The sequence below is a fragment of the Phyllostomus discolor genome, chromosome 2 (assembly GCF_004126475.2).
Source record: "Phyllostomus discolor isolate MPI-MPIP mPhyDis1 chromosome 2, mPhyDis1.pri.v3, whole genome shotgun sequence".
NCBI lineage: Eukaryota > Metazoa > Chordata > Mammalia > Chiroptera > Phyllostomidae > Phyllostomus > Phyllostomus discolor.
In genome coordinates this window covers 93,181,144-93,206,627 of record NC_040904.2, presented here as the reverse complement: position 1 = coordinate 93,206,627, position 25,484 = coordinate 93,181,144, and the positions used below count along the sequence as shown (strand labels likewise).

At 41.5% G+C, this 25,484-nt stretch overlaps 1 protein-coding gene across 3 annotated transcripts in view; it reads right to left on the bottom strand.

Moving 5' to 3' along the window:
- SIDT1 (SID1 transmembrane family member 1) overlaps positions 1-25,185 on the bottom strand; it is a 96,651-nt gene extending 71,466 nt beyond the window's left edge. Inside the window, exon 1 of one of the 3 annotated variants that reach the window (XM_036018105.1) lies at positions 24,303-25,185. In XM_036018105.1, the coding sequence (XP_035873998.1) occupies positions 24,303-24,524 (222 nt within the window). In that variant the 5' untranslated portion in view covers positions 24,525-25,185. The remainder of the gene's footprint in view (positions 1-24,302) is intronic. The other 2 variants (XM_028505176.2, XM_028505175.2) reach the window with 2 other exon arrangements.
- Between the last annotated feature and the right edge of the window lie 299 nt (positions 25,186-25,484).

The following is a 25,484-nucleotide window of genomic DNA, read 5'->3' as shown; positions in this document are numbered from 1 at the left end:
ATTACATAGATTTTGTTTTCTTCCTACGCTTACTACAAGCACAAAATTATTTTACAGCCAAGGGGGAAGAATTACTTAAGCACTCCCATCTCTGATATCATATGGATCAGAGATCATGAAACATCTTAAAGCTTAGACTCCCTTTAATCTTTGAAAATACATCAGCAGGGAAAATTTCAGAATTATAAGTAACAAGGTTCTGTGGCATAAATAGAATCAGAATGAGTTTAATTCAAAATCTAGTTTGGTTTTGTTAGAGTAATGAGGTTGTAGGCTCTATTAGCTGGAACAATTAGATTAAGAGTCAGAGATTATTGGTTTCCATTATTAAGCACACCACTGTTTTAAGCACATCACTGTTATTAAGATCACTGTGTGATCTCAAAAAATTGACTCCACTTACAATAGAGCTACAATACTATTTGTAAGCGGTTCCTTTTCCTAATGTATAATTGTTTTAGTAACTCTGTTGTGTTCACTGGTGCATATCTCGGGGGAGGTGTTTAGATTCTCTGGTCCTTCCTTCTTTTCTTCTTCTTTCCATACTTTCTTCCTCTCCTCCCATGCTCTCTCTATCATTCATCAAACATTTCACTGAGTCGAGAGCTATGGGGGCGGTGCAGTGGACATGCTAAAGGTAACCCTGTCCTTGAGGAGCTCATGATCTAGTCAGAGAGACAAATGGTGTTATCACCAACAGTACAATGTGATGACAGTACTGTAGCAGCATGAGCTGCCACTGTGAACACATGGTAGACAAAGTGGTACCACGTGAGGGAGTCAGGCAAAACAACACAGAGGCTGGCCAGTCACTTCCCAAGTTATAGTGAAAGGGCACATCCGCATAGGTCCTGCCGCTGCCTGCTTGGTGCATGTAACCTTGACACAGTGTTAGAGAACCTTAAATCTGGGAAAGTGCTCAGGGAAATCATCTAGTCCAAAGGTTCCATTTACAGGAGAAGTGATATGATTTCCCCGAAGAAGAATCATGACTACAACCCAAGCTGCTTGAGTGACAGCCTCCACACAATGCTTGGCCAGATCATGCTACCATCACTGTTTTGAATCCCTGGAGCCACTGAACATCACTGTGGATACAGGCTTCTCCTTTCATTCCACTGTAAAACCTTTCAACTTCTCCTACTGTGAAACTATATGTATAAACTCCATACATGAAGGGAAGAGACAAGCCAAAGACTTGAAGGTGTTATGTATACATATATAAAAATAAAATATCAGTACCTTGAACATATACAAAGAACTTTTATTCTCATAAGAAAAATAAAAAAACAATAGAAAAATATGTAAAGTATATAAACAGCAACTGAAGAGGAGAAAAGATGTTCAGCACTTTACACTCAGTAGAAAAGTAAAGCCTCAACCATATGGCAATACCACATTTGCAAGAATGTAGAGAATCAGGAACCCTTGCACACTGTTCATGTAAATGTTTTTTGACACAACTACTTCAGACAGCAAGCTGGCAATATCTACTAAAGCTGAAGATGAGCTTACATTATATTCCAGCATTTCCACTCCTAAGTTTACACATAAGAAATACTCTCTTACATACATACAAGGAATCCTGAACTAGACTGTTCATTGCAAGCACTTATGGCAATAACGAAATTTGGAAACAACCTAAATAGCAATAAAAGCAAGCTAAATAATAGGTGTATGAATAAATAAATTTTATCCACACAATAAAATGCTATACAAGAGTTAAAAATGAATAAAATAGAATGTGGATCAGTATGGATAACTCAAGAAGATAAATTGAGAGAATGAGCAGGTTGCTGAAGGCTACCCACTTCGTGGTTCCATTTATGTAAACTTCGTAAACAAGCAAAACAACACTATATTTTTATATACACATCTTTAGTAAAATATAACATGGAAATGATGAACACCAAATTTAAGATAATGGTTTCAAAAGCTTTGAAGGATCTGAGAATTTACCCCACTTGCCACAGTTTCATCAGTATTGATAGAAGAAACAAACTCCTGGGTTGGAGACAAAGGACTCATTATTCTTGTCATAGTAAGCATCACAAGCATTGTCATATTTGTATCGGTTCATGTTGCCCCCAGCTACCATGAAGGTAATGTGAATTGGACCAGATGGATGCCTATATACATGCGGTAGGTTGCTCTACAGGAGAGGAACCATGAGCTTAGGGAACCTGTATCATTGATAAAGGGCAGTAAGCTTGCCTGATCTTTGCTCTAGTAAGGGACACTGTCACTATCTTCTGAGGCTGTTTGCTATATTAATATCCTTGAAATGATAGTGTAGAAAAAAATTTCAGTCAGTGCCTTCCTATAAGATGTGCAGAATCAAAAGACCTATGAAGGATTTACCTCCCCCAAATGGTTATTTTGGGGTATGAAGGAAATGAATGGGTGGGTGTAAACACGGATCTCCAATTGTCCTTTGTTTCTTAAGCTGAGTTGTAGGTACACATGTGTTTGCTACATTATTTTCTATACTTGTTTACATGTCTAAAATATTTTATAATGTAAAAAAAAAGAAGCCATGATATGATCTCTGTGTTTGCTCAATTCTAAGTGGCAATACTCATTTTATAAAGGCTTTTTGTTACTTGGGGATGTGACAAACACTCAGTCCCCAAACACAGCCTTATTGTTCTGGTTCACTTTGTCATAGTCTACCTTACCCTAGTGCTTTATTTGTTTATGCCAACTTTCTTCATTACAGTCTCATATTCGTTCTCTCTCTCCCTCCCTCTCCCCTAACTTCTATCTCTCCCTCTATATATATAGTGTCCAGAAGGTATCTAGCCATGTAATATGGAAAATAGAGACGTTTATTGAAGAAGATGCAAGATACAAGAAACATTGTACATAGGACAATGACGTTTCAATCCCCTTCAAAGTAGGCACAGTTCTTGGGAGCTCACACAGTTCTCCCAGTCACCATTGGCTGTGGTCATATTTTCTTGAATCTATTGACGGTCTGAAATCTCTTCCCTTTCAGAAGTGATTTTAGTTTTGGGAAAAGGCAGAAGTCATGGGGCACCAAATCTATGCTATAGGGTGTCTGAGTCACCTGGGTGATTTGATGTTCCACCAAAAACTCTGCATGAGACGTGATGCACAAGCAGGAACATTGTCATGATGAAACTGCCAATCACCACTTGACCACAGCTGTGGCCTTCTGAATCATCCGAATAGTTTCTGCAGAGGAATGTTCAAGCTTAATGCAAAATTGGTGGCAGATTTGTTGCTCTACTCGCTCAGTCATTTTGAATGTGATGGCCACACAATGCACATGCTCACTCAGTGGCATCTACTGCCCCCTCTGACTAGTACAGTGAAGTTGTCATTGTTCATGCATGTGCATTCCAGTTCACTGTCCTTGGCTACATCAATGTTGTGCAAACCATTCTTATAGTATTAACCATGGCCAGACTTCTTCCGGACAGACCTCGTATAAGTGACATGCTGTTTTTCCTCTCTGTGCATGTCTGTGTTCAAATTTCCCACTCCCTATAGGGATATCAGCAACTTTGGATTATGGTTCACTTTAATGACCTCATCTAAACTTGATTAGATCTACAAAGTCCCTGTGTTTGCATAAGGTCACAGTCAAAGGTCCCAGGGGTTAGGACTTCAACATATATTTTGGTGGGGACATAAATCAACCCATACCATTATATTTGTAGGATTTTTAAATGATAAAGTCATTCTCCAAGATTCTGTGCCTTTCCCTACCCATTAGCTTAGTTCTACCTTGTACCTAATGCCAAGACTGTTTGTGCTAAGTAAAGGCAGGCTTTCTGGGAGTGTCTGTTTGGGGGCTGTTGTATGAAAACAGGTGTCCTTGAGCAAAGTGGTCTTGATGTTCTGAATCCCTTTCCTACTAGAGACTAGAAAGTCTATTAAATGAAGCATTCCATCCAAAGCTTTTCACATCTATTGGAGGGAACTGAGCTGTACAGATCATATTTTTAATAAATATATAAGCATTAAGATAATTGTTTTAGTTATTGATGTGGCTGTTTAAAATTCCTTCTACCTGATTCAGTCTTGGAAAATCATCTTTGTAACCTTATGCCATAATGAAGAAAGATATGTAGACTTGGACTTTATTTCTGGCATTCACTTCTATTATCTGGGTGACCTTGGAAAAATCACTTAATCTTTCTGGGACTCAGTTTACTCAGCTGTAGAATAGGAACAGTAACACCCAGTTTATCCATCTCCCTAGTCTGTGGGTTACAGTATTCTGTGACTGCACAGCACCAGGCAGAGCAGAAGGCAAAGCTGTCCCATCTGGGCCTTGGAGCTATCCTCTCCCACCCATTCACCAATCAATCAGTTATTGACTGTCTGTTTTCCATGTTTGGAGACACACTTATAAGCCCAATCCCTGGCAAAGGAAAAGGTTTTACTGTCCATCTCACATACGATATTAATTTCCTTTCACAACTTGCTTTCCTGCTTTCCTGGAACAGCTCATCCATTACATTGAAAAGAGCAGTTTACCCCTTGGGAGCTATTTATTCACTGTACTTTCAGATTCTCAGCATTTTGTATTCAGAGCACTTTTCTAAGAAGCATACTTTGCAGATCTCATCTTACCAATTTCACTATTCCAACAATAACTGAGACACAAGTATATTCATATACAATTTCCTCCTTTGGTTTATGGTCTAAATTTTACATTGAAAATTTCAATTCCAATAAAAATGAGACATATTGAAGAGAGGTATAATACTTGGCAGGCCAGGAATACATGATGATATCCAGTCTAGATTTTAGCTATTATACTTTAGGATGAACTTTGTTCATTCAATAAATATTTGACTGTCCCTACTGTGCCAGGCATTGTTCTGGGCCCAGGAGATGTGTCACTAAGCAGTGTAGACATAGTCACCACCCTCATTGAGGTCACAGGTTTGCACATGGAATGCCAAGTAAACAAGTTATTGCCTTAACATTCAAGTTCCTGTGGAAGTGCATGCAGGGCATAGACTTTCAGGAGACGTATTTTCCTAAAGGACAAGTAGGAATTAACCAAAAACATGTGGGACAGAGCAAGAGAAATGTCCAAACAAAGGGAAGAGTATAGTAGACATAAGGAAGGAGGGAGGGAGGAAAAGAAGAGAAGGGTGAGAAGAGAAAAAGAATGCTAGAGGAATATTTGAAGGACTAAGAGAACATCAGTCTGTCTGGAGCATGAAGTACATGAAAGGTCACTATTGTCTTAAAGAGTCTTATAAGTCATGCTAGGGAGATTGGGTTTACTCTAAGGACAAGAGAAATCCTCTGGGAGGTTTTAAGTACGCCTACCCTATTGCCATGACCATCCCTGGAAACCCAATGTTGCCTCTGTTGCTACTGAACAGTTCTTTCCCTGCATCATTGGGTCCCAAGTCAATGTCTTGAGAAAGAAGATGTAAGAAAGCAGCACTGAGGCCACACAACCATGCCTGACCTTGGGGTTCAGGGTGGGTAGAGGCTGTGAAAACAGGTGCTGCTTTGCTTGGTAGTGGAAGTGGCTCTACCTCCACTGACGACTCATGAAATGGGGAATTCCCCGAAACATGGAGGAATGAGGTTCACATGTTGAGAAGTCAAACTTTCACTATATATGGAACCCTTTTACATGCAACACCAAAACTATCCTACAGAATAAGTGTTCCATGGAACACACTTTGGGAAAGGCTGTCTCAGGTAGTTTTCACAAGAATGATGTCAAGTCAGGTATGTCCTGAAGACATTAAGTGACCCTGATCTTACCACTTTATACTCGTAAAACTTTTGGACTGTACTATCCAATTTAGCACTCAATGACATTTTTTTATGATCTGTAATATTTGCTAATTGTTCCATGTATTTGTTTTGTCTCCTGTCCAGGATTTTATCTGTAACATATTTGGAATCAAGCATGTATTTAACACTTAGTACATACACTACAAATATTTGCTGTTTCCATATGAGTGGAGGTAGTCCAGCTAAGTTTGTAGCTTTCAACAAGTCCTCCCCCCGCCAAAAAAAACTACCCGCAGGATGTCAGGGAAGTGGCTGTTCTGAATTCTTCAGCATTATTTCTACAAAAATTTCTCTTTCTCTCCATTTATTTTTTTCTTGTGGGCCCCCTGTTATGTAGATGTCAACATTTCTCCTTGAGCTCCCCACCAGTTTCTCTTTTTTGTTTTTATTTTTTGTTTTTTCATGTTGGATAATAGGGGGAAAAGAGGAAAAAGTTGCCAGTTTCTGATATTTTTTTTGTTTCTATTCTATATATTTTCAGGTAGAACCTCAACCTGATCCTCCAGTTCTCTAATCTGTTGATCATGCTAATGCCCAACACACTGCTGAGGTTTACTAAACAGCATTATTTTTAAAATCTGGGATTTCATGTAGTTCATCTTTATAACTGTAACCTGCTTAGTTTTAACAATGTTTTTCTCTCCATTTCTTTGAGGATACTCACTTCGCTTATTTTAGTTTTATTTCTTCTGTTTATTAATTCAACTACATGTGGTAAAGGCCATTCAGTTTGATATTTCTCATAACTTCTTTCTGCAGATCTGATGTTATTTTCACCTGTGAGCTCCCTGCAGCATCAGCTATCTAGGGTAGTACTACTGAGAACTGCAGAGGGGAGGTGCTCAATGTGAGAAGGGTTCAGGACAGAAGGGAGATGAGAATGGAAACCCCTTCAGGGTAGGGGCCCTCAGAGCTGACCGCACCCTTTTCACCCCTTTCAGCAATCCAGTCTGCCTCCTCCAGTCTAATTTTACCTTCATATCACACCCCCTCTTCCTGCTTCCTTGTAATCTCCTGACCCCACCTTGTGAAGGGGGTGGTGGGGAAGGAGACAATGCTCAGCATTAGCAGGCCAACTGTGCAAGGTCATTTTTCTGCCTTCCAACTGGCCTCCACAGACATTACCCCACAGAGCCCAGCCAGCCCTCACAATGGTGATGAGGCAGGGCAGGTGGCATCCATCTAGGCCAAACTGTGGGAGGCCAAAAAGCACAACAAGAAAGCTCTCAAACAACCTAGTTCCTATCCATGACCTCTTAAGTTGTGGGCTATCATTTGCCTCTTGCTCTGAGAGCTAACCACCTTCTGTCTCTCCGGAGTTGCTCAGACCTTTGCATTGGGACCTCTGCCCACTGACCTCCCTTAGTCTGTAGGGCTCTCCAGGTGAGGATCTGGGAGAGAGCGAGGGGCCTGTGCTGAGTCTGCTCATCTCCTGTGCGTGATTCCTTTTCTCTGTTTTATCTTACCTGTCTTTTTCTATCTCCCACTTATAGTATATCTCCCATGAAGGTGCTGAAGAAGGAAAAATAATTATTTTATGGCTTGAGGCAGAAGTCAGGATTGTCTCCCTGGATTTTATTTATATGCTGAGTGATTGCACTGCAGGCAAGTCTCTTCTATAGCTGTTTTGAGGCCTCCTTAATTAATGCTCTGGAGGTGGAAAACCACTAGAAAATTATTGTTGTGATTGTTAGGCTTATAATCTGATGCTCATCGGCTATTTATTTTTGAGTTAGCATTTATTGTCATACTAGTGGCATTTGTAATTCTAAGTAAGTATTTGTCAGGATATAAATATTACCTAAAGGAAACTGCTTTCTAAATGAGTCAAAACTGATTATCTGCAAACATGTTCCCCTTCAAAATCTTCAAGAAAAATTCTTGAGACAGTAGAAGAGACTTCCAGAAAGGTCATGTTTACAGACAAAATCATTACTAATTACAGAGTGGACACTGTGGCAGAGATGATATATATTACTTGAATTCTTTTATGCTCAGATTGGATGTTCCTCTTTATTTTTAATGTATCATATTTCATTTATTTTATTCAAATACAATTTACTTCCAATATTATTTTGTATTGGTTTCAGTTCTACAGCATAGGGATTAGACATTCATACCTTACAAAGTTTTCCCCTCAATATTTCTAGTACCCACATGGCACCATATATATTTATCATATTACTTACTATTCTGTGTGTTGGACTTTACATCTCTATGATTATTCTGTAACTACCAATTTGCACTTCTTCATCCCTTCATCTTTTTTACCCAGTCTCCCAAGCCCACTCTCCTCTGGCAACCACCAATCTGATCTCTATGTCTATGAATCTGTTTCAATTTTGTTTGTTTGTTTACATTGTCCTTAGACTTCATATATAAGTAAAGTCATATGCTATTTGTCTCTCTTTGTCTGACTTATTTTACTCAGAATAGTATTCTCTAGGTCCATCCATACTGTAGCAAATGGTAAAATTTTGTTCTTTTTTATGACCAAGTAATATTCCACTGCATACATCTGTACCACCACTTATTTTTTTAAAAATATTTATTTATTTTTAGAGAGGGGGGAAAGGAAGGAGAAAAAAGGAAGAGAAACATCAGTGTGTGGTTGCCTCTGGTGCACCTCTACTGGGGACATGGATGGCAACCCAGGCATGTGCCCTGACTGGGAATCAAACTGGCAACCCTTTGGTTTGCAGGCCTGTGCTCAATCCACTGAGCTACACCAGCCAGGGCCTATGACACCACTTTTTTATCCACTCATCTATCAATGGGGAGTTGTGTTGTTTCCATAGTTTGGCTATTGTAAATAACACTATAATAAACGTACGGATGAATATATATTTTTTGAATTAGTGACTTGGGTTTCTTCAGATAAATATCCAGAATTAGAATCCCTGGGTCATAAAGCAATTCCATTTTTATTTTTTAAGGAAACTTCTTACTATTTTCCATAGTGGCTGCACCAATGTGCATTCCTTCCAACAGTGCACAAGGGTTCCTTCCCTTTTCTCCACATCTTCATCAATACTAGTCATTTGTGGATGATAGCCATTCTAACAGGTGTGAGGTAATATCTCATTGTGGTTTCAATTTGCAATTTTCATATATCAGTTTTAGTAGTTTTTTGGTGGAATCTTTAGGGTTTTCTAACATGGATGTCCAACCTTTTGGCACCTCTGGGCCACACTGGAAAAAGAGTTGTCTTGGGCCACACAGTAAATACATAAAACACTAATGAAAACTGTTGAACAAAAAAAAGGTTTTAAATAAATTTATGATTTTATGTTGGGCCACATTCATAGCCATCCTAGGCTGCATGCAGCCCATGGACCATGGGTTGGACACCCCTAGCAGTATCATGACATCTGCAAATAATAACAGTTTTACTTCTTCCTTTCTAATTTGGATGCCTCTTATTTTTTCTTCTTGTCTGATTGCTGTGTCTAGGACTTCCAGTACTATGTTGAATAAGAGTAGTGAAAGCAGACATCCCTTTCTTGTCCTTCATCTTAAGGGAAACACTTTTAGTTTTTCTCCATTGAGCATGATGCTGGTAATGGGTTTGTCATATATGGCTTTTATTGTGTGTAGGTATGTTTCCTCTACTCCCACTTTGCTGAGAGTTTTTATCAGGTACGAATGTTGGATTTTGTCAAATGCTTTTTCTGAATTAATTAATATGATCATACAATTTTTATTTTTCATTGATTATTTTTCATTATGTGGTGTTTCACACCGATTGATTTACAGATATTGTGCCAACCTTGAATCACAGGAATAAATCCCACTTGATCATGGTGTATGACTTTTTAAATGTATTGCTGGATCTAGTTTGCTAATATTTTACTAAAGATTTTTAAGATTTTTATTTTATTATTTAATTTTAGAAAGATGGGAAGGGAGGGAGAAAAAGAAGGTGAGAAACACTGATGTGAGAGAGAAACATTGATTGGTTGCTTCTTGTATGCACCCTAACCAGGGACCAAACCCATAATTGAGGCATGTTCCCTGACTGGGAGGGAATCAAACTGGGACCTGTTGTGGGATGACACCTGACCAACTGAGACACATGAGTCAGGGCTATTGAAGATTTTAGCATCTATGTTCATCAGGAATATTGGCCTATAATTTTCTTTCTTTGTAGTGTCTTTATCTGGTTTTGGAATTGGGATAATGCTGGCCTCGTAAAATGAGGGGGTCTTCCCTCCTCTTGAATTTTTTGGAATATTTTAAGGATAGGTGACAGTTCTTCTTTGAAGGTTTGGTGATATTCACCTGTGAAGCCATTTGATTCAGAACTTTTACTTGCTGGGAGTTTTTTATTACTGTTTCGATTTCATTAGCTTTAATCAGCCTATTCAGATTTTTTTTCTTCTTGATTCAGTTTGAAAGATTTGTTTCTAAGAATTTATCCATTTCTTCCATATTGTCCAATTTGTTGGCATATGGTTGTTTGTAATACTTTCTTATAATCCTTTGTATTTCTGTGGTGTCAGACATTACTTCTCTTTCATTTCTGATTTTGTTTATTTGGATCTTCTCTCTTCCCCCACCCCGCACCCCCCACCATGAGTCTGGGTAAAGGTTTATCAATCTGGTTTCTCTTTTCTAAGAACCAGCTCTTGGTTTCATTGATTTTTTGTTGTATTTTCAGACCCTTCCCTTTATTTTCACCCTGATCTTTATTATTTCCTTTCTTCTACTCACTTTTGGGGTTTTTTTCTGGTGTTACTTTTTTTCAGTTCCTTTAGTTATAAGGTTAGATTGTTTATTTGAGATTTTTCTCACTTCCCGAGGTAGGCCTGTATTGCTATGAATTTCCCTCTTAGTACTGCTTTCACTGTGTCCCATAGATTTGGGGTTGTTCTGCGTTCCTTTTCATTTGTCTCAAGGTAAGTTTTGATTTCTTCCTTGATCTCACTGTTTACCAATTCATTGTTAAGTCATATGTTATTATGACTTTCTTTTTCCATGTGTTTTTCAGTTTCGTTCCTGTAACTGATTTCTATTTTCATATCATTGTGTTCAGAGAAGATGCTTGATATGATTTCAAACTATCCTAGAAAATGTTCCAAGTGCACTTAAAAAGAATACATATTCTACTTCTTTGGGGTGAAAACTGTGAAGATATCAGTTAAATCCATCTGATCTAGTGTGTCATTTAAGGCCACTGTTTCCTTGTTGATTTTCTGTTTGGAAGATCTATTCATTGATGTCAATGGAATTTTAAAATCCCCTGCTATGACTGTATTTCTGTCAATCTCCCCCTTTATGTCCATCAAAATTTGCTTTATATATTTAGGTGTTCCTATGTTGGTTCCATAAATGTTTACAAGCGTTACAAACATTTTGGATTGCTCCCTCTTTTTGGATTCCTCCCTTTATCATTATGTAATGTCCTTCTTTGTCTCTTAGAGCCTTTTTAAAAGTCTATTTTATCTGACACAAGTATTGCTACCCAGTTTTTTTTTATTTGCATTTGAATGAAATATATCTTTCTGACTCTTTACTTCCAGTCTGTGTATATCTTTTGTTCTAAAGTATGTCTCTCATAGAAAGCATAAATACAAGTCTTGTTTTCTTACTCATTCAGCTACCTTATATTTTTCTTGGAACATTTAAAGTAATTATTGATAGGTACACTTTATTTCTTATAATTATGTTCATCTTTTCTTCTCCTTCAAGAAGATCATTTAATATTTCCTGTAATAGTGGTTTGGTGAACCACTTTAGCTTTTTCTAGTCTGAGGAGCTCTTTATTTCTGCTCTGATTTTAAATGATAGCCTTGTTGGGTAGAGTAGTCTTAATTGTTGTTCCTTGCTTTTCATCACTTAAATATTTAGTGCCAATTCCTTCTGTCCTGCAAAGTTTCTGTTGAGAAATCAGCTGACAGTCTTATGGGAGGTCTCTTCTAGGTAACTGTCTATCTCTTGCATTTAAGGTTCTCTCTTTGTCTTTAACCTTTACCATTTCAATTATGATATGTGGGTATCTTTGAGTTCATCTTGTTTGGGACTCTCTGTGTTTCCTGGACATGTATGTCTTTTTCCTTCACCAGGTTAGGTAAGTTTTCAGCCATTATTTCTTCAAATAGTTTCTTTTTTAATTATTTTTATTTTTTAGAGATTGTATTTATTTATTTTTAGAGAGAGGGGAAGGGAGGGAGAATGAAAAGGAGAGAAACATCAATGTGTGGTTGTCAAGGACCACCTTGTGCAGTTTCAAGGACTGTAGCCCTATGCAAGCAAGGCCTTGCCTGTAAGTCTTGACCAGAACACTGGGAATGCTGGTGGCGGGCACAGCCCAATACTAACACCAGGGGTTCCCATGGGAAATCAGGCCTGAAGTATACATTGTATCCTTCGAAGCTTGCTTTGCTTTGCTATAGCCCTGTTGGTGTAAACCAGATGTTTAAGTTCAAAGCATAAGGAATGAACTCCTTATCTTAAGGAATAAGCCTTAACAGCCATCTGGTGCCAGCATGTCTAGCAGACCCTGACCTGAGGCAGATCTCTGTGTTTCTTCAATTGTCATCTATAGATAATATCAGTATTTTATAACTAGCTTTTAGACATTGATGGATGAGCTATGCATATATGTTGTATATCCCTGAACTTGCTGATCCCAATAAAAGCTCTTTTGGAGAAGGGCTTGGGGCATTCTCCACTGGAGGGAATTGCCACCTCCTTTCCCACTGGAACAACAGATTGTGTCTGGGACAACCCATTCTCATCTGTGGTGGCTGGGAGAGCTCTGCAGGACAGGGCATCACACATGTGGTTGCCGCTCACACACCTCCAACCAGGGACCCAGTCCACAATCCAGGCATGTGCCCTGACTGGAAATCGAACTGGCGACTCTTTGGTTCACAGGCTGACACTCAATCACTAATCCACACTAGCTAGGGCTCTTCAGATAGTTTCTTGATATCTTGATCTTTCCCTTCTCCTTCTGGTACCCTTATAATGTGGATGTCATTGTGCTTGATGTGGTCCCAAAGGTCCCTTAAACTCTCCTCATTTTTAAAATCCTTTTGCTTTTTACTGCTCTGATTGGGTGTTTTCTTCTACATTATTTTCCAGATTATACTCATTTGATCTCTGTTTCATCTAGCTTGTTGTTGATTCCTTCTAGTGTATTCTTCATATTGGATATTATATTCTTCATTTCTGACTGGTTCTTTTTGTGGTTTATGTCTTTTTTTTTCCTTGCTCTTTGTTGAAGTTCTCCTAAATACTCTGAGCATTCTTATAACCATTGTTTTGAGCTCTGTATCTGGTAGCTTACTTGCCTCCATTTCATTCTGTGTTATTTTTTCCTGAGGATTTTTTTCTTCTTTCATTTGGGGCATGTTTCTTTGTCTCTGCATTTTGCCTGGCTCTCTGAATTTGTGTCTGTATATGAGATAGATCTGTTATGCCTCCCAATCTTAGTAGGATTGCTGATGTAGTAGGTGTCTTGTGGGGCTCAGGGGCAGAGTCTCCCCGATCACCTGAGCTAGGTGCTCCACGAATGTCCTTTGTGTCAGTTTTGTGAGCCCTCTTCTTGCACTTGAGTCTTGATTGCTCAAGTCTTGATTGGTCTGTCTGTGGGTAGAGTTGCCCCTCCAGCTGGGTATGAAGATGGACCCTGGCTACAGTGTGTTTACTGCTGTGCAGGGCTAACTCTATGAAGTGGAATTCACCTCATCAGGGTCTACTGCTTGCCAAGATCTCCCTTTGGGTATGGTGTTTATGGAGCTAATTGGATTGTGCTCTGATGTGGTCTAAATCTCACCATTGGGTGTGTTGGTTTTGATGCCACTTGAGAGAACTCCAGTGTGGGTCAATGTCAGGCACTGTCTGGGACCAGCCCTGGGCTATCTTTTTGGAGCTACAAAGTGAGCTGCAGTTTGTGGCTGCCTTTGGTAGGCATGGGAGGGGCTAAGCTGTGTACCAAGGCTGGTTTCCACCAGCACTGAGCTGGGAGTAGGTCAGCAAAAGACACAAGTGTCCCCAAATCCACTTCTACCTATTAGCTGTCTATTAAGCTCAGTCACTGAAGAGCTTCTGGTGAAATGTGAGAGGTGTGAGGTAGGTTCTCAATGAGTCACCAGGTAGGGGTGGATGGTGTTCACCAGACTGATACAGACTCAGACTCCATGCGTGTGCTGGGTCCGTGGCCACTCAGCAATAGTCTCAGGGTACACCAAGGTCAGCTGCCACCTGCTGGGTGCCCAGGGACTTTTGTGGTGGGGTGGGGTCACTGGGTGTCATCAGAATGAGGTCAGCATTATCAGGACAAAAAAGACCAAGATATGGCCCTGTGAGTGGAGGGCTCTGCACAGAAACAGTGGTGCTGGTCTGGAGTACAAGCGAAAAATGGCCCCACCCAACAGCCACACAATTCAGTTTTCCCCAGAGTCTGCCCATACCTCCTGGAGAATATTCTGTACCTCAGGACCATGCTGGTCACCATCCACTGACAAAACTGCAGAACACAAACTTATCAGTATGGAACTACTGGGAGTTGGGAGGGTGGTGAAGCTAGTGAATCTCCTATGGCATGGTGAGGGGGTTGGAAGTTGGTGGAATGCTGCTGCTGTAGTGTTGGAGAGGGAGGGGCAGGGTGCTGCTGCTCTGGTACAAGCAGTGGCAGGGGAATGGTCCCTGTCCCAGAGCCACACAACTCTGTCTCTAACACCCCCTGAGCTCGGCCTCAGGATCGCCTCAAGAAAGTCTACACCAGCCCTGGCTGGGTGGCTCAGCTGATTGGAGCATTGTCCAGTGAACCAAAAGGTTGTGAGCTCACTCCCCAGTAAGGGCACATACTTAGGTTGTGGGTTGGTTTGATCCCTAGTTGGGGTGCATTCGGGATGCAACTGATTGATATTTCTCTCTTGTACCAATGATTCTCTCTCTCTGTCTCTCTTTCTCTCTCCCGTCCTCTCTCTAAAAATCAACAAACATATCCTTGGGTGAGGATTTTTTAAAAAGTCTACTCCACAGGCTCAGGCAGTACTTCTCCACAGGGTGTGAACTTGGCAGTGCGGGGCAACAGGGAGTCAGGAGGGTGGGGCTAGTGCAGTCCTCCAGGCTGATGCACTATAGAGGCAGGTGCTTGACCCAGGAAACATGACATCTGTGGGTAGAGTCCGAGAGGGACTCAGCACAGGGTCCCTGGTGGCTGTCCCTTCAGTACCCTCCCTGGAGCCACACACCCTAGTCTATCCTCCCATGACTCCAGTCTGCTGTGATCTGCCATCCTTCTGCCAGAGCCTCAGGTCAGTGGCCAAAAATGAGATTTTGTGCACTGGCTCTTTAAGAGGGCACCTGGGTTTCTAGTTTACTCCCGTTTCTCCCTGGTGGACAGAATCCCTGCTGATTTTCACAGCCAGATATAATGTGGGTGCCTCTCCTGGCTCTGGTGCTCCAGGCTGGGGAGCCTGGCATGGGGTTGAGACCCTACATTCTTCAAAGGGGGCCTTTGTAGCTGAAATATCCCTCCATGTTCTCAGCTGCCACATGTGGGTGTGGGCTCATCACTGTTCATGTCTCTGAGCTTCCTACCAGTCTCAGTGTGGCTTCTGTAAGTCCTTGGTTCTAAGACTTTTGTTCAGCCAGTCTTCAGTTGGTTGTTCAGGCTGACTGTTATATAAGTTAGTTGTAATTCTAATTGACACCTGGAAGAAGATGAGTGTAACTTCCACCTATTTCTCCACTGTCTTCTTCCTGTATCTTGGATGTTCCTCTTGAAATGGGGGTAGACAGAAGGCTGCAACACCCCAGTTTTCCTCCCTGCCATATCTTGGTCCCTCATCACCTGTCTCTGAGTCTGTATAGCTGTCCTCCAACAAATGCCCTAGAAACCCTGCCCATAAGGACTTTTGGAGGGGTTGGTTTAGGAGTCTACACAGTATCCAAATCCCAGCATGTGTTAGAGGAGCTTCCTACACTCCACTCCCCTGAGTTTTGTGTGAGGGAAGGCTGCCTGTGGATGCCAAAAGGGCCAGATGCATGATGCATGCTCAGATGCATCAGAGGGCTGCCTGTTGGATGCTCCCATGTGGCATTTTCAATGGTGATTAAATTATACAAAGACGAAGGGAGACTTTAGAAGTTACTGGCAACACTGACACCACTGCAGTCCATGGCAGTAGTGTCCAGGAGTAACCATATTTAATGACAGTGGAGGTGGTGGTACCTGGGGAAACATCCTAATCAAACAATTCCTGTGGCATGGCTGTTGCTATACATTTTTCCTTTGTTTTAAGAGGAAAAATGTTTTAATCTCTAAAAGTAGCTTATATTTGTCTTCATTTCCTTTTTAAATTTTCCTCCATCCATCCATCCATCCTTCTCCCTTTTGGCAAGCATAAGCTTTATCTCTCTATACATGGATTTGTTTCTGTTTTGTTTTTTTATTCACTTTTTAAAGATTCCACGAATAAGTGAAATCATAATGGTATTTGTCTTTCTCTGACTTACTTCACTTAATATGATACCACCTAGGTCCAACAATGTTGTCACAAATGGCAAGATTTTATTCTTATTTTTATCGCTGAGTGATATTCCACTGTATATCCATGTACCACATTTTTATCCACTCATCTGTTGATGGACACATAGGTTGCTTCCATATCTTGGCTATTGTAAATGATCCTGCAATGAACATAGGGGTGCATTTATCTTTTTTAATTAGTATTTTTGTTTTCTTTGGGTAAATACCAGAAGTGGTATTGCTGGGTAGTATGGCAGTTCCATTTCTAATTTTTTGAGGAATTTCCATACTGTTTTCCAGCTGTTGCTGTAATTTCCTGCAGTTTAGTTTCCTTTGATTTCTAGTTGTAGTCTGAGGATGGTAACTCAGATTCGTGAGATACCCAAATCCTACTAATAAATTACTTTTATGCTTGTATTAGCAAGTTGATTTCTGTTGCTTGAAGCTAAAAGTCTTGCCAGGCCCAACATTCTCTTTCCTACTCTGTCTGCTTCACTCACATCCCACAACTATCTCAGAGCCTCACTGCTCACAGACCTCCTCAAACCACCTATTAACTCCCAGACTTCGCCCTGTTGCCCCTCTCCATATCCCCCACTTTGTATCTCTTCATTACCCAGGTGAACATTGCCTTTCTCTTAGAGAGCTGTAACTCTTCCATTCTGGTGAAGGTGGCATAGAGAGAGAGGATACAGGATTCCTTTTTGCAAACATTGGAGAGGCTTAAACAAAGCCATGGGCATTTACACGTTAAATTTTTGGGAGCATACACAAGCTTCCAGTTAGGTTAATTAAACAAGTGTGAGTCACTTTGTCCACAAAGGGCAGAAGCAGTCATTCATTCCTGTTTGCGATGGCTTATCTTCATTGCTGTTTAGTGGGAATCCAGAAATACCAGTTCTCAGGATTAATGCTGTCCTGGAGTGACATACAGGCTAGTTGCTCAGGTCTCCAAGCTGCCATGTGACTGGCACAAAGAAAGAACCTAGCACTGATGAAAATAAAGCACAAAAGCAATGAAGATTGACCCTTTTAGTCCACAGGGAGTCAGAATAAGATCATGGTTGGTGGGTGGCTGTGGCTCTGTGAAAAATGGAAGAAAATCTGCCAACTTCTCAGTTTTATTTAGTGTCAACCCTGCTTGCTTGACTTGACAGACAAATGGATGCCTGGACAATGCATGAGGGAAAACAAAAGTGAAACACATCTTGCTTCAGTTTTCAGTAGTTGTCAGGGAGTCATATATAGTCAAACAACCTGACTGTGGAAGTGTGACTACGATACTTTAAAATTATTTTTACTGTTGTTGATTAAAGAGGTGCTCTTGTGGGAGGAAGAGTGGTGTAGCACAAATATCCTAAGGAAATACTGTCAGGAATCTGAGTTATGTTCCTGACTTTTCTTCAAACTAGTTACATGATTTTGGACAAGTAATTTATTTCACTGGCTCTCAGTTTTCCCTCCTGTTAAGTGAGAAGTGATTAGGTAATTTAAAAGGTCCTGTGAGCTCTTAAGTTTAAATACAGTTCCCTCTTTTGTGGTTTTGAGGGATAGTTTAAATGTTTCTTTTAGTGTTGGAAAAAAGGAACAGAAAAAATCTCAAATGCAAGCCCAGTTACAATTCTGTAGCTAAGCAGACTTGACAAACAAAATCCTTCATCCTCTACCATTAGCACTATTAGAATTCTATAGCAAAACCTTGAAAAGAGGGAAACAGATCTCCAGTACCTGAGACTACCCATCATGGCTCTGGATCAGAAGTAAGAGACAAAAACCTACGTCCTGAAATGCAGAAGAAGGACTGTTTGCCAACAGCAAAGCCTCCAACCACCTGAAGAGGTCAATTACAGAAGAGGAAGAGCTTGATGGGCTGAGAGCATTCCTGAAAGATTTGAAAGATAAAAAGGATGGGAAAAGCAGAGACAGAAGATAAACAAAAAAAAGGAGCAACAAGACAGCGGTAGAAATCAGAGATGGTGACTGCCAAGGGAAGGCTGAGAACAATGATAAGAACAGTGAGTTCCAGGTAAGAACCTGCTTCAAATTCTTTGGTTCAAGTTAGCCTATAAACACAAACACACATATGCAATACCGAAGTACTAAAAATACGGGGTGAGCTTTCAACAAATGTGCTGGAACAATTGGACATCATGTGCAAAACAAAAAAATCTAGTGAGGAACCTTATATCTTTCACAGAAATGAACTCAAAATGGATCATAAGCCTAAATGTAAAATTCAAGCCTATAAAACTTCCAAAAGACAACATAGGAGAAAATCTAAGTGACCTTAGATTTGGTGGCAACTTTTTATTTTTATTTACTTTTTAAAACATTTTGTCTGTTTTTTAGAGAGTGGGGAAAGGAGGGAGAAAGAGAGGGAGAGAAATATCAATGTGTGGTTGCCTGTCACATGCCCCCAACTGAGGATCTAGGCTGCAACCCAGGTGTGTGCCCTGCCTGGGAATCAAACCAGCGACCTTTCGGCAGGACCACACCTAACCCACTGAGTCACAGCAGTCAGGGTGGTTACAACTTCTTAGATACAGTATCAAAGGTATGACCCATGAAAAAAATCTTAAGTAGTACTTCATTAAATTTTAAAATGTCTCCTTTGTGAGGGAAAAAAAAAACCAGTATTAAGAGAACAAAAAGACAAGCCACAGACAAGGAGAAAATATTTGCAAAACTTGCATCTGATAAAACACTGGCATCCAAAATCTATAAAGGACTCTGAAAACTCAGGAGTAAGGAAAGAAACAATGCAATTTAAAAATGGACAAAAAATTTGAATGGACACCTCAACCAAAGAAGATGTACGGCTGGCAAATGATCACATGAACAGATGCTCAACAGCATGTTATCAGGAAACTGCAAACTAAAACAACGAGATATCGCTCTGCACTTATCAGAATGGCTCAAGTCTAAAGCACTGACAAAACCAGGTGCAGATGAAGATGTGGAACAGGGACTCTCAATCACTGCTGTTGGGAATGCACAATGGTCCAGTCCCTTTGCAAGGCAAGTTTGATAGCTCCTTACAAAACTAAACATGCTTTTACCACAAGACCCAGGAATTAAGCTCCTTGCTATTTACCCAAGGAGCTGAAAACTTATATCCACACAAAAATCTGCACACAATGTTTACAGCAGCTTTATTCCACTTTCTTCCTGCCTATCCAAGTTTTGTTTATTTATTAACACATTTTCAAGCCTCATTTCCTCCAACAAAGCTATCTTTGGGATGAATGAGTTCTCAAAAGTCTGTAGTACTTGGAGAAGTGCTGTCTAATAAAACTACAATATGAATCAAACATGCTTTTAAATTTTCATTAAAAGATTAGAAGAAACAGGTGAAGTGAACTTTATTAATATATTTATTTAACCTAATACATCCAGTATATAATAATCAATAAAAGTATTAATGATACATTTTATGCTATTTTTTATACTATCTTAAAATCTGGTGAGCATTGTATACTTACAGCACATCTTGTTTTGACTAGCCACATTTCAAGTGCTCCTTAGCCCTGTGTGGAGAGTGGCTGCCATATTGGACAGCACATACCTACCGAATCCATTATATAATTTAGCACAAGGTTATCAGGTCCAGGCAGGCGGAAGATGGGTCCTCCACAAAATCAGACCCACAACTAGAGTATGGTCAGCCTGTAACACCTTTATGACACGTTGATGCTCCATTTTCAGAGCCACAGAGAAAAATGTGGGAGGTGACCACTATGAACAGTTTGCATTCCCCTCCACCCCCGTTCATAATCCCTAGTGTGATAGTATCTGGAGACAGGGCCTTTGGAAGGCACTGAGATCACAAGGTTGGAGCACTCATGATGAGATTAGTGCCCTTTATAAGGTTAAGAGAAGAGAGAGAGCTTGCTTTTCTCCCTGCTCTGGGGGCAGGTGCAGACACAGACAGAAGGTACTGTACTGTCCGTGAGCTGGGAAGTCAGTTCTCACCAAATGCCAAACTTGCTGATACTTTGATCCTGGACTTTCCAGCCTCTAGAACTGTGAGAAATGTGTTTTAAGGCCCCCAGACTATGGTATTCTGTTATAATAGCCTGGACTGGCTGACACAGTAACTAGTCAACCAGGTAATGTGGCAATGAGATGATTCTCTCCTCAGCAAGCACCAGTGCAGTTTAATAAGAGGACATCAGAGGAGGCTTCTCTGCCTCAGTATACAGAGAACACTGGAAGAATATATATGGGACCAGGAGGACTGAGGCTATCACACCAGTCTTAAATTCTTCTACCAAACTAGTAATGCATATTGCTACAAGTTACCATTGTTCATGAGAACTGGCTGGCTTTTTGAATCTGGATCCAAGAGGCTGGTATAACTGGTTCTAGATACACAACTGCTGGTTGGTTTTCATAAAGCCAAGGATTGTTCCTTGGGCATAGAAAAGTATATGTCTTAAAAGATAAATGCCTCAGTTTAATGTGCAAAATAAAGAACTACTTCCAGGGAAACATTTCACATTCAAAAATCCATGGCAAACAATGAATTCTGTTACTGAAAGTCTCAGAGAAAACATCTTGTTGCAGGGTGGGTAGGTTTTTATTTAAAGGCTCCTTATCACTATCTAGCTCAAATACAAACATCTGATTATTGCTGCCACCTGTCTGTACAGGAGCATTCTTATTTCCAGCAAACCTGCTTTTGTGCCCCTTGTCCTAATCAAAAAAGGTAATTCTCTTCCAGTTTTGCTCCAGCCCTGTGGTTTTTAGAACACCTTGTGCGCCACACTGAAAATCTACCCCTCTTCAAAGGAATCTCCCGATACTTTCTTTCCAGGAAAATGAAATGAACTGTGATCTTGTCTAACCTGCATCTTTAATTGTTATTTTCATTATTCTTCATTAAACCAATCACTCCATTCTTTAGTGATCGTTTTTTAATGGCAACTTCATATTTACATTACTGTCTGCCTGGAAGGCCTTGTGTGACTTTTTCTGGTGCTGAGGTCATCTAATTAGCATGACACATGCTTGGCTAAATAGTTCTCCAGGACAGCAGTTTGGTATGGGAGATGCAGTGGCTGACAGGAAAGATTAGGAGGGAAGGCTCCCACTGTAGCTTCCTCCCTTTAAAATTTATTCTAAATTTAGTGGGTGGGCTGGAATGGGAGTAAAAGGGAGAAAACTGTACTTGAACAATGATTAAAATAAAATTTTAAAAAAATTTATTCTAAATTTAAAATTTAGAATAAAATTATTTAATTTATTTTATTATTTTCTTTATTTAAAATTTATTCTAAACTTAAAGCCTAAATTTAGAATAGCCTTTGTCCTCCAAGCTGAAGAAGAACAATGACAAATATTACAACATTTGAAGAGAAAAGGAAAAGGAGATGAAAATTCAACAATTAGAATTGTTTCTTGTAAACCAAATTCTCTGTTGCACTAAAGAGGGGAAGGTGGGAAGTGGCCCCTTCAGGGGCTGGAGCCCTCTCCAGGGCTTGGTCGGGTTACAGGAAACTGCTCACAGCCAAGCGTCTGCTCTTGGACTTACAGACCTTTATTTTCCAGAGAGCATCCTCCAGTGAGTCTGGGTTTGGCGATGGAGGCAAAATTGCTTGACATGAGAGAGTAACCAAAATTTTCTTGTAGGAAGAAGCTAGCATCTGGGGTGGGTGATGGCCAAGAAGATGGTGATAAGCCAGGGCCCCTAAAATAGTACCACCATCTTGAAATTTCCCCTGGTGGGGAACAGCTGGTAGATTGTCAGGACAGCGTTGCCTAGATTTCCGATACAATCAGAAACGATGTTCTGTACTTTCCTTACATTACCCCAAACCTTCAGGAAAATTCTGTTACATCCAACAGCACCATATTCACAGTATTGGAAGGAGGGGCTGCTGGTGTTCAACGTGGGGCAAAAGGGACACAGAAGAGAGGAGGCTATCAATGGAAACTGAGGGCTGGGACAGACAGGTCAGCAAAGTGCCACCTCTGGAGAAATCAACAGAAATACTGATGGGAGGGAAAGGACAATGATTTCCTAAAGTAAATGGGTTCCACTGTCTTATTTGGATATCACAGAGAGGTCTCAGAAAGCTGTAAGAGTTGAGATTATCTGGTTCATATTATTGCTTACTGGCATTAAAATACTTGAGTTTTCTGTCAGTCCCACGGTTCCCAACTGCATTCCTCAGACGAGTAAAATTTTAGGAACTGCTGAGGTAACCAACTTTTTATTGTGTTATGCAAAGATATTTAAAAAACTAATTATCACCATTGTTTAATAAAATAAAGGACATTTTTAACACATCTATAGGCTAACTGGAAAGGGCATAATCTCAGAAAAATTTAAAAATTTTTTGTTTTTCATAAATTTCTGCCCTTTTTCTCAGCATCTCATGGTTCTCTAGTGAATGAAGTCAAGCAGGTGACCCCAACTACAAATGGTGTCGCCTGTGCTGAACTGTGGTGGAGGAACTGGCAGAACACTGAGGGCAAAAAAGCCAAACCACAGTTAAAAAGCAGTCAGTCTATTTCTAAGCAGAAGGGCAGGAAACACTAAAGCCTGACGTTTGGACTTATAGATTATTTGAATTTTCTTACCAATGATTTAGGGGAAGCTGACACTACACCCCAGAGATCATGGAGTTTTTCAGACTTTTATCTCTTCTGAGCCAATCACAGGGCTAGGAACACACCTTGGGTGGGATATGTCAGCTGGTCCACCACACACTGGACAGAAAGAGGTCAATTACGTGGGGCTTGGGGGATAAAAACTGCCTCTCCCACTTGTCTGCAATGGAATGGCTCCACACACGGCTACTCTGCTCACTTCAGGACACTTGGCCTGAAGGTCACAGGAGCACAGGACAGGGTGAGAGGGTTGTGCTGCCACAGGAGAGCCCCTTAGGCTGTAATGCCATACTGGAGCCCTGGCTCAGCACACACAGTTGGGAGATGACTGGGAGGGTGACAGGCACATTGGTCCTTCCAGCTCAGAACTACCTGAAGTTACCGCTCCCTGAGTTCTCATCCTAAGTGAGAGTTAGAGAGGGAGGCATATCATGGTATCCCAATAATCAGTTCTTGAATTCCCAGTGTGGGGGGCAGGAGGACGTTGGGGAATGCTGGCATAGTAAGAGATACATACACAGACATTTGTATGGGAAGAAGATCCAGAGACAAGTAGGTAGGTACAATGGGGAGTTTTCTCTTTTCTCTGTGCCCTGGAGGGTACCAGATTAAAGAAAAAAATCTATTTACGCTTTTCTTATGTTATATAATCAGAGTATATGTGTCAAAGGGAGAGTTGCTGGAAGTCATTTCCTCCCCTTGTCTCACCTCAGTTCTTGTTAGAAATAGGTCTAGAATTTTCACACAACTATCCATCTTTTTAAAAATCAAAATCTCAACAGATCAGGGGATGGCTGCAGTGCCAATGTCTTTGGCCAGGTCTTCTGGCTTCTCTAAGCAAAGAGGTGCGACAGTGATACAGAAACAGAGGAAGCGGCTATGAATACACAGAGGTCTGCAGCTTGCATCCATTCTCACACATTCCCGTTTTAGATTCTGAGCAGCTCTCTCTTCCCAAAGCGCTATGAAATACATGCGTCTGGCTGAATCATCCAAATGAAATGAGTTTCTCTCCCTGCTGGAGATTAGGAAGAGAGTTGCGGTCCTTTCCCCGCGCGACCCTAGAAATCGTGACTTTCCTAGGGAAAGGACCAGTTGGTGGTGAGGACCCGCAGACCACGCGGGGGAACCAGACAGAGCCTTGTAAAGCCCAGAGATGCCAGCGACCAGGCCGGGGGGGGGGGGGGGGGGGGGCGCCAAAGGAAGCGGAGTTGTTCCCGAGGCTGGTTGCGGAGGACGCGGCAGCTCCGGCTGGGCAGTAATTGCTCTGAATGAGAAAGGGAACCAGGCGCCCGGGTCCCTGAGGTCTCCCGAGGTCAATTCCCAAAAGGCCCAAAGCAGCAGCGGGGCTCTGAGATCTGGCAAGTTCCTGGAAGTGGAGCGAGGAGAGCGAGTCTCTTACCTGGCCGGGCTGGCTGGTGTAGTTGAAGGCGTAGATGGTCTCGGTGCTGAGGCTCACCACCCCGCTGTAGACGCGATCAAAATCGGCGCCCCTGGCAGGGTCGTGGGGGTCGCGCCGCTGAGCTAGAGGCTGCGCGGGGCTCCGGGGTGCCGCCGCTCGCAGGAGCCAGGGCAGCGCGCAAAGCAGCGCGCCCAGCAGCGGGAACCGCGGGGATCGCCGCATGGTGGGCGCCGCGCCGGCCCCGAGGCAGAGCCGCCCCAGGAGAGGGAGAGCGCAGAGTGGGTCCTTCCGAAGCCCCCCGCGGACTCCGGAACCGCCTTCAGCTCAGCCCCTGCCACAAAGCCCGGCCGGCGAGTGCTGGCCACGCACCGGCGGCGAAGGGCGGACCAGATATTGACGCCACCGCGGGGGGTCTCCACAGGGGTCACGGGCGGGGCGTGAGGGGGCCGAGCGATACTCAGGCGGTGAGCTGCAGCTTTGCTCTCGAGCTTCTAAGTCCGTTTCCTTCCCCCTGTCTCATTTCTGAGAATGTCCAACTCACCTAGCCAAAATTTCAACAGACTGTTTCCCCATCAACCTTAAAACAAAAAAAGGCGATGGAGACATTAGAAAGAAATATTCATTAGTCTTGAAAGGTCGACCTGACCAGACGTTGAACAGGAAATTTAATCCTTTCAAATAAATGTGCAACCGGGCTGCAAGCGAAGAAATAGGAAGCAACAGAGCTTGTCCTCCAGTCGGCTCTCCGAATGAAGGTTATTAACTATCAGTTCTCCCTTCTCTAACAGAACACCTTTTCCAAACACCTGTTTTATTTCCGTATTACCTGCTATTCTCCAAGAAGAACCTCACGTCATCGATCGTTCTCTCTCCCTCTCTCTCTCTCTCTCTCTCTCTCTCTCTGTCTCTCTCTTTCTCACCAAACGTGTATGCAAACATGTACGGTCATAAAAAAAACCAAAAACCAGGTGTGGTTAAGAGGACAGATTTGGACACTGCCTGAAGTCTGGTCCCGGAAGTTATCCAAGACGATTCAGAGTAACTGGATGATATATGCAGAGGGCATTTCTTTCCACCCAATCCCTTGCCTAATTTATACTCTGTAATGACTTCTCAGATTCTGTAAGATTCCCTAGGATTCTGTATTGTTTTTCAAAAGACAGACACACTCCAGTATTAAAA